General features: G+C 39.6%; 1 protein-coding gene across 1 annotated transcript in view; it reads left to right on the top strand.

Annotated features, from left to right (window-relative positions):
- radil2a (Ras association and DIL domains 2a) overlaps nt 1-9,655 on the top strand; it is a 32,865-nt gene extending 23,210 nt beyond the window's left edge. Inside the window, exons 12-16 of the mRNA XM_080043793.1 lie at nt 78-259; nt 862-1,225; nt 6,114-6,226; nt 7,274-7,413; nt 7,809-9,655. Of these exons, the coding sequence (XP_079899919.1) occupies nt 78-259; nt 862-1,225; nt 6,114-6,226; nt 7,274-7,413; nt 7,809-7,911 (902 nt within the window). The 3' untranslated portion in view covers nt 7,912-9,655. The remainder of the gene's footprint in view (nt 1-77; nt 260-861; nt 1,226-6,113; nt 6,227-7,273; nt 7,414-7,808) is intronic.
- The last annotated feature ends 2,424 nt before the right edge of the window (nt 9,656-12,079 follow it).

Here is a 12,079-nt window from a genome sequence, read left to right as displayed (position 1 = left end):
TCACTGACTCCACCTTTAAAGGTCATGTCATTTGTGATGGATGATAACAGCAGCCATTTTTTCCTTTCTTCTTGCAGCCGACATCCTGGAGAGTTTCGATAACCACCCGCCGCTCATCCTGCCCAGCAGCACCTTCCACCTGGAGCTGGGCAAAGCCATCGTGGAGCCCGCTCTGTTCCAACAGCTCCGACATCTGCAGGAGTTCATACAGCGACTGCCCCGCACTGAAACCCAATCTGGGCCTGATGGGGAGGGACAGGTAACTAGCCCCTCTGACCCCCAGAGCCCAACCATAACGAGAAGCCGGTGGCACTTTGCACTTAGCACTTTAGGACTGCTCCTAACAATTTTTGAATAAAATTCATTATTATAACATTGGTGTTCCTTTACTTTTCTTCTCAGATTTGTTTATTGAACTTTCAGTCACATACAAATATTGGGATGTAGTATTTCGAGTCTAAAGTTTGCCATTAAATAATCTTTCATTATTATTTTATCAAATAATACAACAAAATAAAGAAACACACAAGATATACCATAAATTCAAACAAAGACAATATACATGTGGTTTAAGACATAGCAGTGAACACCAACCCTTCAGCTTGGCCAAAAAATGGTCCCTAAATTTTACAAAATTTAGCAAGCAAACCATTAATTGTACACCTACAGTAATTGTCTCAATCTTGACAAAATGAAGAATTGCATGATCCATGGAGAATGTGAGTGAGGTAGAGGAGACTTCCACCTCATCAAAATCAAGTGTCTAGCCAATAACGTCACAAATGCTTTAACGTCTGCTTTGTATTTCAGATTGTTGCTACTGCATCTGTTATTGATTGAGTTTATCGCCCTCATACTCAGGCTCTCAACGGGACGGCCGCAGACAGCCAGTCTACCACCTCACCCTCGGTTCGAGTCTTCCCCGACCTTGCCCATCAGGAGGGCTCTGACCCGGCTACCGAACCCCACCGTACCCCCCCTAAGGTGCCGCTGCAGACCCGAGGATCTCACGGGGACCTGAGCAGCTGTGAGGCCGTGCTGACCCAGAAGCTGAAGAGCCTGGAGCTTCAGAACACCCTACCCGGACAGTCAGACCTGGTGTACCACAGGACCCTGGCTCTGGACCCATCCTGCCTGCTCACGCCCCCCAACACCCCACAGCACGGCATGGAGCTGGCCCAGCTAGAGGCAGACCTCAAGGAGGGAGCCAGGCAGCTAAAGAACGGTAACTGAAGAGGAAGACCAAAGATATGAATGTTGTAGTTCTAATTCCAAGTTAAAAGTTTTGTTAGTAAACACTATATGAATATAAGAAATCATATGAATAAATTCAAAGACGTTCAATGATCACAGGGATTCCTTTCCATCTTCTTTATAGTGAATACAAGATGTTGCAAAGAAGATAAAAGATATGAAGACTCTAGTGATAATACTAAGTAAAGTTAAGATTGTGTACACCACAGAACAAAGTAAGATATATGAATAAAATGTTAAATATGTCAATTGATCTCCAGGATTCCTTTCCATCTCTTTGTTAGTGAATATAAGATTTTGCCATCAGGCTTTAGCTATGAAACTGTATTTAAGCGTGTCTGGACCGAAGAGTTCCAAGAACTTTTGAGAGGAACTGTCTACTGTGCAGTTCCTGGGGAACTTTACCGATTTATGCCCGGCGGTATGTCACATTTGTTGAGGAATACACCGTACCTTATGAGGCTTTGCTTTGTGATATTCACTGTGAAGTCACAACACATTATTTCTACTTCTGCTTTCTCTTTTCTCTTCCACACGCACACAGACAATCTCTTCCTCTATTCTCTCCATCTCTGTACCTATTACATAAAATTGAATGAAGCAATTTACAGTTTTGTTGACACGCTATGGTGTTCTTGTCAGGAAATATCCACGTTCAACATTTTGGATGATTCCATTAGCTTTACTATGTACATAGTTGAGGCTACTGATGGCGCTAGAGAAAGAGTCAGGTGATCACCAAAGTCAGTGGATAAGGGTTTATCCTCTGGGGACCTCAACGCTTTGTCGAAAATGTCTTATTAATAGATCCAATAGTTGTTGAGATATTTCAGGCTACACTGACCTTCATTACACAGCTAGCATGACATCATCACATCATCATATCAGGTCAATATTGAGAATTTAATTTTGAAATAAATATAGCTTCACAGATGCTGTTTAATCCCACAAATGGCTGTAAAACATAAACAAAAACCTGACAACAGGAAATGATGAATTAAGAGTGAAAAGAAAACCGTTGAAACAAAGCGCCGTGAACCACACATGACAAACCTTGCCGCGTCTTAAAAGGCCCATTCACTGCTCCACTAACACACAGCAGGTTTTCATTCAAACGACACACAGTCACTTAAAGAATACGAAACCTTTTTTCCCTTGTTACTAATGTCTGGAATGAGGTCACGTCTTAAATACCTCTCCGACGCACGCACGCACACACACACACACACACACACACACACACACACACACACACACACACACACACACACACACACACACACACACACACACACACACACACACACACACACACACACACACACACACACACACCTCCTCCTCCGACTCAACAATCTATTAAGGAAAGCCTTTAGTGACTTGACCTCACGGACCTGCTGCATACTTGTCCGCGCTGGTTCCAAGTCCATATTAAAAATGTGCCCCACCCCCCCCCCCCCTCCCACCTTTAGGCATTAAAGAGGTGGAGGGCCTTCATCCTTTTTGACTGACTCTTAAGAGGTCAGGAATTTCAAGTGGAAAAGGCTGTGCAGGGTGGGTTCGCCGTGCAAAGGAAAGAGTGTTTCCTCTCCCACCCCTATTGTTTTTGGCCGCCTCCGTCATGAGGTCATCTGTGAGAGCGAGAGGGAGTCAGAGTTTGAGTGGGAGAGGCAGCCACTTAAATTGTTTTTTATGTGAGGAAATGTAAAGGAAAATGAGGTTTTCTAATGGCAGACGTTTTGTGGCCGTCGTAAAGGTAGGAAATAAAACAGGTGAAAGGCCAAGTACCTGAGGATAAATTATGTGTAATTGGAGCAGGTTCTGGTGTTTAACAGTCTTAACAGCAGGTGAGAGAAATTCCTGAGAATCATTGGATGTAGGATTGTTTTTCTTAAACTTTACAGGTCAGACAGAAGCCCAGCAGAATAGAGCTCACAATTTCTGACACAGGTCATGACAAAAAGGGAACCTACTTTTCTCAATATAGGAAATTAAACTAGATATTGAGATGTGTTTTGCCTTTTGTTAACAGCGACAACATCTTGTGAATAGGAACAGCCATGCAGCAGGGTGGATAAATGCCCCCCAATTTGGACCAAAAAAAGTTTATATTTCACTCAGAAAGTGTTAGTAATAAGTTCTGACTACATGTTTTTCTCCTTAGCTTTAGTCCAAGAAACAAGTCATTAACAACAACACATGGGAGGGTCAGTCTTAAAATAAATCCAAAAGGTCTTGTCATTTGAAAAGGAAATTGTGTCAATTTACTGTTTTATTTCACCAGAATAAGTACAGACATAGTCAGTTGGAGCCATAAAATCACACCCCTGGAAATCATTTATGAAAGGGGCATTATTAAGGCATAAAAACAAGTAACATTTGTACAAAACAAAAAACAACATAACAAATATTAAATGTGATTTCTCGAGGAAATAATAGATTTGATTTTGTTGTATGGTGTATCTAGAAGAGAGAAGACTATCTAAACGAGCCTGGTTTGTCCTGATTCTTTCTGCGTGCCCCTCAGATCTGAAGGAGACCTTAAAAAACCCTTTTCATGTGATTGTGTTTAAACGTAAGAGGTTCAACCTGTGTTAATGCGCTCTCTAACGGACCCCCCACTGTGGCCTTAAGCTGCAGGACTCTGTTGATCTTAGTCAGATGTCTTTACTCTCATAGGTCACTCCTGTTACTGGGTTTTCTCTGCTACGGGCCTTTCTATAAAAGTAATTCACTTAAAGGGTTTTGTGGATTACATTGGATCAAAGCCATCTGGCACCATCTCTCTATATCGAACTGTAAAACAAGACGTCCCTGTGTTTGTTGGTAGGTCATTCTGATTCAATTATATTGCCAACAACAGTTAATCCCAGTGCTTCTCAAATTGTGGGGCGCGCCCCCCCTTGGGGGGGGGGGGGGGGGGCGCCGTGAGTTGTCAGGGGAGGGGGGGGGGGGGGCGCGGGCTGCCTTGATTTCCAAATGAAAATAAAATAAAAAATAAATAAAATGTTGTGCTAGCAAGCTCGATGTGTGCTTGTGTTTGGTCATATCCGCGCGAAAGGCCGCGATTTGCAGTAAATAAATGTCCACATGTGTCTCCAAGTGTCTCTGTAGGCTATTTAAAAAGAAATCAAGCAAGTAGACTAACAATAACATTAATGAATTATTGGTTATCACATCACAGAAGGCCTATTGGCCTATAATAATAAAAAACACCACCTTAACTATGTTTACAGTTTTAAAATGTTTTGAATGAAATGCAAACCTCAGTGAATCATTTGCTCTTGTTTCTCTGTCCTGAGATGCACACAGACTGAGCAGTCTTGTTTAAATGTTACGAATTGAGCTAATAAACTGAACTTTTATTTTTTTTTGCTGCAGAAGTTATCTCAGCTAATTTTTGTTATCTAATTTGATAATAAGGTGTTTGTATGCAGAATGCTCGTGCCAGAAACTCATACAGTGGTTTTGTACAGATAAATAAATAAATATTAGCAGCTCAATAGTATTTCAATTTAGGGGGGGGGGGGACGCGAAAAAATGACAGAAAATAATTGAGAACCACTGAGTTAATCCGATCTACTTCAAACCTAGTGGGTTGTGTTGTAAAATATGTTTGAATATGCTGTTATGTAAAAAACTGTGTTGGTGCGTCTATCAGTGCTGTTATGGTACCGGTGCCTGTAGCAGCCACAAAGGACAAGAGTGCACTGCTATCGTAACAGCATGAATAGACGTGCATCAATATACAAGTGACAGCAATACTCAACACAAACACATTTAGCGGCTCCAGCATCTCAAATGTGTAAAATTGCATTGTAACATTGTAAATGTAATATTTGTATGTGATGTGATGTGATGGGCAAAAAAGTGCAGAATAGCTTTGTTTATATCCAAAATGTATCCACTAGTCATTGACATCTACCAAGTGTTTTATAAACGAGAAGTAAGGGCATGTTTTAAATGCATTAATATTTTATCCATATTAGTCATTTTTAAGTTTTCTAGCTATTCAGGAAACCAAATTAATCAGCCATTTGAATATTTTCTAGCGTAAAAATCATGTTAGTATAGTTGAGGACATGTCCAGTCTGTTCCCACCCTAATAGGAACCCAGTATATACGTACATCGATACCTTGGCCTCCTGCATGTATCTTCATCACCCCTGTGGTTTTTGGCGAACCACTCATGTTATTTTGAAAGTTTGGTAATCCTTTAATCTGACCCCAAGAATTACAGAGAGGTGGTGATGTCAGGAGAGAAAAGAGCAGCGGCCCGATCCGTCATGGGAATTTACAGTTGGGTTGGTGCGTGGAATCTTAATCGGGAGCGGCATTGTTCGGGGCAGGTCCTGCGTGGGGGGCAGACAGGCTGCATGTTGGGGGTAAAGGCAGGGGGTTGGGGGGGGGGCTGTAGGGTGGGAACAGGCTCTTTATTTGGGGGGGGGGGTTGCTACTGTTGCTGCAATGTTGTTGTGACAGCACGACCCCCATGAGGAAGACAGGAAGTGTCTGTTACAAAGTGGGGGTCAAATTGCCACATTTGACGTAATGACATAATGGCATACATAGCCAGGATTTAACATACGTGTTGACAGTTGGATTTTAAAACCATTTAATGAACATCTAACTATTTGTATTCAGATGTCAAATATGAACTGAAAATTCTACAGAGAAGTCTGGAATAGTATGGAATATTGAAATGGAAAATGTGTTAAAGTAAAAGTATCCACCGAGTAATAGAATTATTCTGCTTCAATAACAGAACAAGTCTATCTTATATCTAGGGTTTGAGTACTTGTCACTACTGTTTCACTGTGATTTGACGTGAGCCTGTGTTTCTCTGTCTGTCTGTGCAGCCGGTGGAGAGAATGTAGAATCAGCAGAAGAAGAAGAAGACAGAGAGGAAGTGTTCACGGTGGAGCTTCACAGAGGTCCTCACGGCCTCGGCCTGGCACTGGTGGATGGAACGGTAAGACGATCGCTTCCTTCTATATCTATCATACATCCACATTATTAATTAAAAAAATATATATATTAACAGGTTTCAAGGACATAAACAAATCCTAAGCCAATACACCAAAAAATGGGGGGAAAATGCAATCACCAAACACACACACACACACACACACACACACACACACACACACAGAAACCCATGCCAGCACACAACATCCACTGCAGCTAGGGCTTGATATAAACAAAACAACTTTGAAAATATGGTGTCAACATTGAAATAAGAGAAATATACCTTAATTATTTACATATTATTTTTCTTTTTCTCCATAACATTAACTCCATACACAGTATTACAGCTCAGAGCAGTCTCTAGTCGTATAAAATGAGTTTGAAAGGCCAGCTCTTATCTGGATTGGTTTATAAATCAGCTTTAACGTTTTCACACGATTTCAATCCGGATACAGAGAAACTTCATGAAGCTGCTCAGATCTCATGTCGAGGCCTAATCAGATCAGACTGTAAACTGCAGGGATTTCTACTCAACAGCCTGAAACTACACAGTTAATCACCATAAATGTTCCTACTGATGAGGGGGCTCGGCAGCTCATTAATCAGTAACGACCGCTTAATGGTGGTTCCATACTATACAACCTTTATACACTGTTTGGCCACATACATGGGTGCTTTGTTATACACGTTATACTACTAAAAATAAATTTAAAAAAGAAAATTAATTGACAACTATTTTGGTCATTGATTACTTGTAAAAAAAAAAATCTCAAGAATTAATATTTGCTTATTTTTGCCGTTTTCTGTTATAGTAAAGTGAATATATTGGGGTTGTTATCTGATGTTGGACAAAAAAGTAAATTGGAGGCTCGAAGAAATTGTGATTTTTTTTTTCTATTTTCTCCAAATGTTCAGACATTTTGTAGAGAATATAATCTGTATATTATTTGTTAATAAAAATAATCTTCAATATTCCATTTCTTCAAAACCTTTCTGTCTGCTTTGTCTGAATGTTCTTTTAATTAAATGCTTTTTCTTTTTCTTTATATAGAAAACTCCTCTGAGAATGAGCGGCATCTATGTGAAGTCGGTGGTTCCAGACTCTCCGGCCGCTCTGTGTCAGAAGCTGCGGACGGGCGATCGCGTGCTGGCTGTTAACGGCATCAGTCTGGTCGGCATGGAGTATAACACGTGAGTATTACAGACTTCTGATTGTTCCTTCTTTCCACTAAGCAGCTAAATTCAGTTCAGCACAGTTCAGTTCGGCACTGTATCTTGGCTTGCGTTTCCACTGCCGACAGTACCCTTACTTGGTAGGCGGGGTTTATGCCAGACAAATCAACAGTGTGTAGCTCCACCCTTTTGGAACCCTTCGGAGGTCATAGTACTCCAAAGAAAGGGTGACAAAAATAGGTGAAGCTCAGCTCACTTATTTTGGTACCCTTCCCAACTTTTGACAGTGGAAACGCAAATAAATGCCGAACTGCAGCGAACCACACTGCCCAGTTGAAGTGAAACTTTAGTCACTGTCTCCTCTTCCTGTCGCTGTGTTAACAGCTTGTTGTGTCTCTCTGTTTTCATTCCAGTGGTCGTGAACTGATTCGATCGGCTGGAGATTGTCTCAAACTGTTAGTGGTCAAAATGGACTCTTCGACAAGCAACAAAGTCACGACTACGACTAAATGCTGAAGGGACGAATAAGCAGCAGCAGACTATCAAAGTGCAATTGGGAATAATGGAGGACGTTCGGTTCATCCTAAAGTATTTCTCACCGGATGGATCCTCCAAAGGAAAACACTCTTCCTACTTCCTGGTTTGTGAAATAGAGTTGTGTTCTATGGAAAGAGCTTTGCGACAATCAACAGACTATGGGGCATCCGCTGGAAAATTGACGGTCAAGACTATAGTTTTTTAAAAGCTTGTTCTGCTGCCTAAGCTCCCTCCTTGGCCTAAAAACAAACTCTGGCTGTACTTTATACTCATAAAACCACGACGGTTTTGGCGGTAAAGGAAAATATAGCTGTCTGCGGCAGTTGTGCAGGAGGTGTGACATCTTATTTAAATGTCTGAGGAGGACACAAGTGTTATTTCGGGAGAGAGAACGCCACAAAACTGATCCGGGATCAAGACTGACCGACATTTTCTGGATTTAACTGGAATTATTGAGAAATTACATTTTTAAATTATGGCTTTTATGGCTAGTTTAAGAACTGTGAAACACTGCAAAAAAAGAAAACGACAACAAGTTCCCCAGACATTTCTTAGGGAGTCATAACACCCTATTTATATGTCATTGGGCATCAACTTGACACTATTTCATAATTTTCAAATACGAATATGTTATTAATATTTCTAAGAAACATGGAAAACAGGAAGAATCATCTCAATTTACTGGGAGAGTTTTCTTGAAGCTTGAATGTAGAAAAATACCGTTTTCTTACAAGAAGAAAATTTGGTCATTTTCATTGTGGCCTCTCGAGCATCATACAAATCTTTACGGTTTAATATTCGCATTAAAGACTACATGAAAAGTACTGCTCTGTCATAACAGCAGGTAACAATACATGTCCAGGTTAATCAAAAGGACTTAACTCTTAGTAATAATGGATCTACAGAGAATCATCAACTTACACGAGTTTCAGCTCCTTTAACCGTGTGGCTAAAACTTTCTATCCTGGTTGAGTCTGTTGGCTTTCATAGTGTCATTTAAAAGCTAAAATCAACATAAAAGCACCATAGATCTCAATGTACACTACTTGCTTAACAGCAGACAGACACAGTTAAATGTCTAGCTGGTGAACATAGTGGAGCATTAAGCAGCTGAAGACAAATACTTATCCCTCAGGACTCAGGAGAAGGTAGAGACCAAAAAACAGTGCGAAAAAAAAAGAAAATATTTTGGACTTAAATTGCTCCATAACTGCTGGATGTGAAATAAGTCAATGTTTGCGAACACGTTCTACATAATCCTTTTGGATAAAAAAAAAGCCAAAAATATTATGTTTGCTGTAAAATAAGGCAGTGTCCTAATGTTCAACTTCTTCTGCTTAAGCTAATCGGTTGTGCAGATGTTTTGGGAGGTTTTCTAGTGAAGTGACATTCACATTTGTCTAAACACAAATATGTAAAGTAGTTATATTGAAGTAAAGGAATATTTTGGCATTTTGGGATATACTATTTCACAAAATGTCAAATCTCTGCTTTAAAGCCTTACAGTCTTTGGTTTGTGTCCAAATCATCTCAATAACTGATCTGAGAGCTCTCTCTCTCTCTCTCTCTTTCTCTCTCTTTCTCTCTCTCTCTCTCTCTCTCTCTCTCTCTCTCTCTCTCTCTCTCTCTCTCTCTCTCTCTCTCTCTCTCTCTCTCTCTCTCTCTCTCTCTCTCTCTCTACACGTTTCTACGTTGTCTTCCCAAATGTAAACAGTGTTAGTATATTGACACACACATAAAGTATTAAATTTTGTTATATTTATATTGTACTTTTTTGAATAAATATTATTTTGAATTTGAACGCCTCCTGGATGTTTAAAAAAACTGTGAAACACTGCAACAAAAAAAGTCATAACACCATATTTCTCTATCATTATAGGCATTACATTGACACCATATCATCTTTTTAAAATACAAACATGGCATTAATATTGCTAGGAAAGTCCTAACAAGGAAAACAAGCACTATGGAACAAGTATTATTTAGAATTTGAAAGACTGGATCTTTTTTGGTGGAGAAGCAGGTTTTTGGAGTGAGTTAACAGCTGGAATCCAGCAGGGTGGAGCTGCTGGCTGGGTGTGTCGGCACGCTTTAGCGACCGCCACAAGCCGCTGTTTATAGCTGCTCTGTGGTTTCCACTAGCCAAGCACTTTTCCTACAACACAGCACAGCTCAGTTCAGCCTCTCTGGCCCCCTGATGCTAAAGGTTTAAAAAACAACATTTTATATATTGCCGTGAACGTTATTATTTCCACGTGAACATGTGAACAGAAAGTTATTTAAGTGTAAACAGGCCTGGAGGTGCTGAGTCTGAAGCTTTCTGACCTAGATCCTCTTTTATGACCAAACGTTTGATTGTTCAACTTTACAAGTTTACAAGACTGTAAATGCTCAAGGTTACTAAGTGCATTTACTTGTGCACATGTACTTTACTGGAGTATTTTCATTTTAGGCTACTTCTCAGAGGGAACTATGCACTACTGATGCGACTGTCATCAGTTTTGCAGGACTTTAATCATAAACAAATGTGAAACTCCTATGAGGAACTAGTTTGATTGAACACTTACTGTAATTTAAAATATAAGAAATCATTGAAGTCATTTTCAATGATGCTGAGAAACAAGAAACAAATGCAGAAATAAAAAATAAAAAAATAAATTCCAGGCATTTTGAACAATGTTCAAAATGCATGGAATTTTTACCAAAGTACAGGACAGGACACACACATCACTGCCACACACACACAACGTTTGTCTCCAGGTCAAAGGAGGCGACTGCCCCTCTGTGAAGGGGACTAGAGGTGGTGTTAAGGTCTGCTTTGTTTGGGTAGCTGTCCCTCTCCAGTCTAAACCTGTCCTGAGCAGAAGGACCAACGTGTGATTTACTGCTGAGAGCTCAGGCCTCAGGAAGAACTTCCACCGTGGAGGTTTGGTCTGAAGGCTCAAGATCGTTACAGTATTTTTTAGCCATAGAGAAACTGTCTTTGGACGAAATTTGAAAATCTTTATAACTTTAAAACAAGCAGCTAATACACAGCCTAGGCTCTGTAAACTGGTATGTTGTTATAGGTACAGTGGGCCCCATTTGTTTACATACCCTTTTTTAACATACCAGTTTACAGAGCCAAAGATGTGTTTTAACACAGTAGGTAGTGAGAAGATATTCACTGATTTTGATAAAACATTTTGAGTACAAGTGTTCTCCAGAATCACTGACTTCACCTTTAAGTTTACTCTAGATACAAGGTAACTTTTATCATGTATCTCAGTGGTGGAAGAAGTTTTTAGATCCTTTATTTTAGTAAAACTATCAATGCAACAATTTAAAAATACTCCTGAATGTTCAAGGAAAAGTATGGAAGTATTATCAAAGTAATATTATAGTAGTTTGAACTTGTTCTACATTCTGTTAATCCTGATGCATCAATGTGTCACTAGTATTTTACAGTTAGCGCTGCTCCAGGTGGAATTGGTTTCAACTACTTTATATACAGTTAGTTAGTTTAGGGTTAGAGTTACCAGGGGGTCCCAACCTAGGGGTCGGGCCCCCCAAAGGGTCACCACATAAATCTTAAAGGTCATAAAATGATTAATGGGATAAGAGGACAAGAAAAGCCAAGTTCTGAGACAAAAATCTGTTTTTAGTTTTTAGGCGTTTCTGTAATCTTTACCGCTTTGTTTTGTGAATTATTGAAAATTTTACCTCTTTGGGATTTAACAAGATGTTTTAAATGAAAACATGTGAGAAGTTTAAGAGGGGAAATGTCTCTCGCAGACATCCGCAACATGAGAAGGGGCCCCAACCCTAACAGGTCACAAGTCAAATAGATTGAATCTTTCACTAAAAAGTTCTATTTTTTAAGATTATCACTTGTTTCAATTTAAAATATAATCTGAAAAGTAGCTATAGATGTCAGATACATCTTAATTTTAGTTTATTTACTCAAATACTGTACTTACAGTAACCTGGATTTACCATTTGTATGCTTATTTCTACTTCTACTTCATCTAATTGCTAGATAAATAATTACAAAAGTATTGTAATCTTAACTACACTGCATTTATCTAACCATTCAAATTATTATTTTGCATATTCAGATAATTAATAAAAAATATCATCATGTATTATTAGAGGTAAATCGACTCAG

The sequence above is a fragment of the Ammodytes marinus genome (assembly GCF_949987685.1).
Source record: "Ammodytes marinus genome assembly, chromosome: 16".
In the NCBI taxonomy this organism is placed as follows: Eukaryota; Metazoa; Chordata; class Actinopteri; order Uranoscopiformes; family Ammodytidae; genus Ammodytes; species Ammodytes marinus.
The sequence above is the reverse complement of the archived record's forward strand: the minus strand, read 5'-3'. Positions and strand labels throughout refer to the sequence as shown.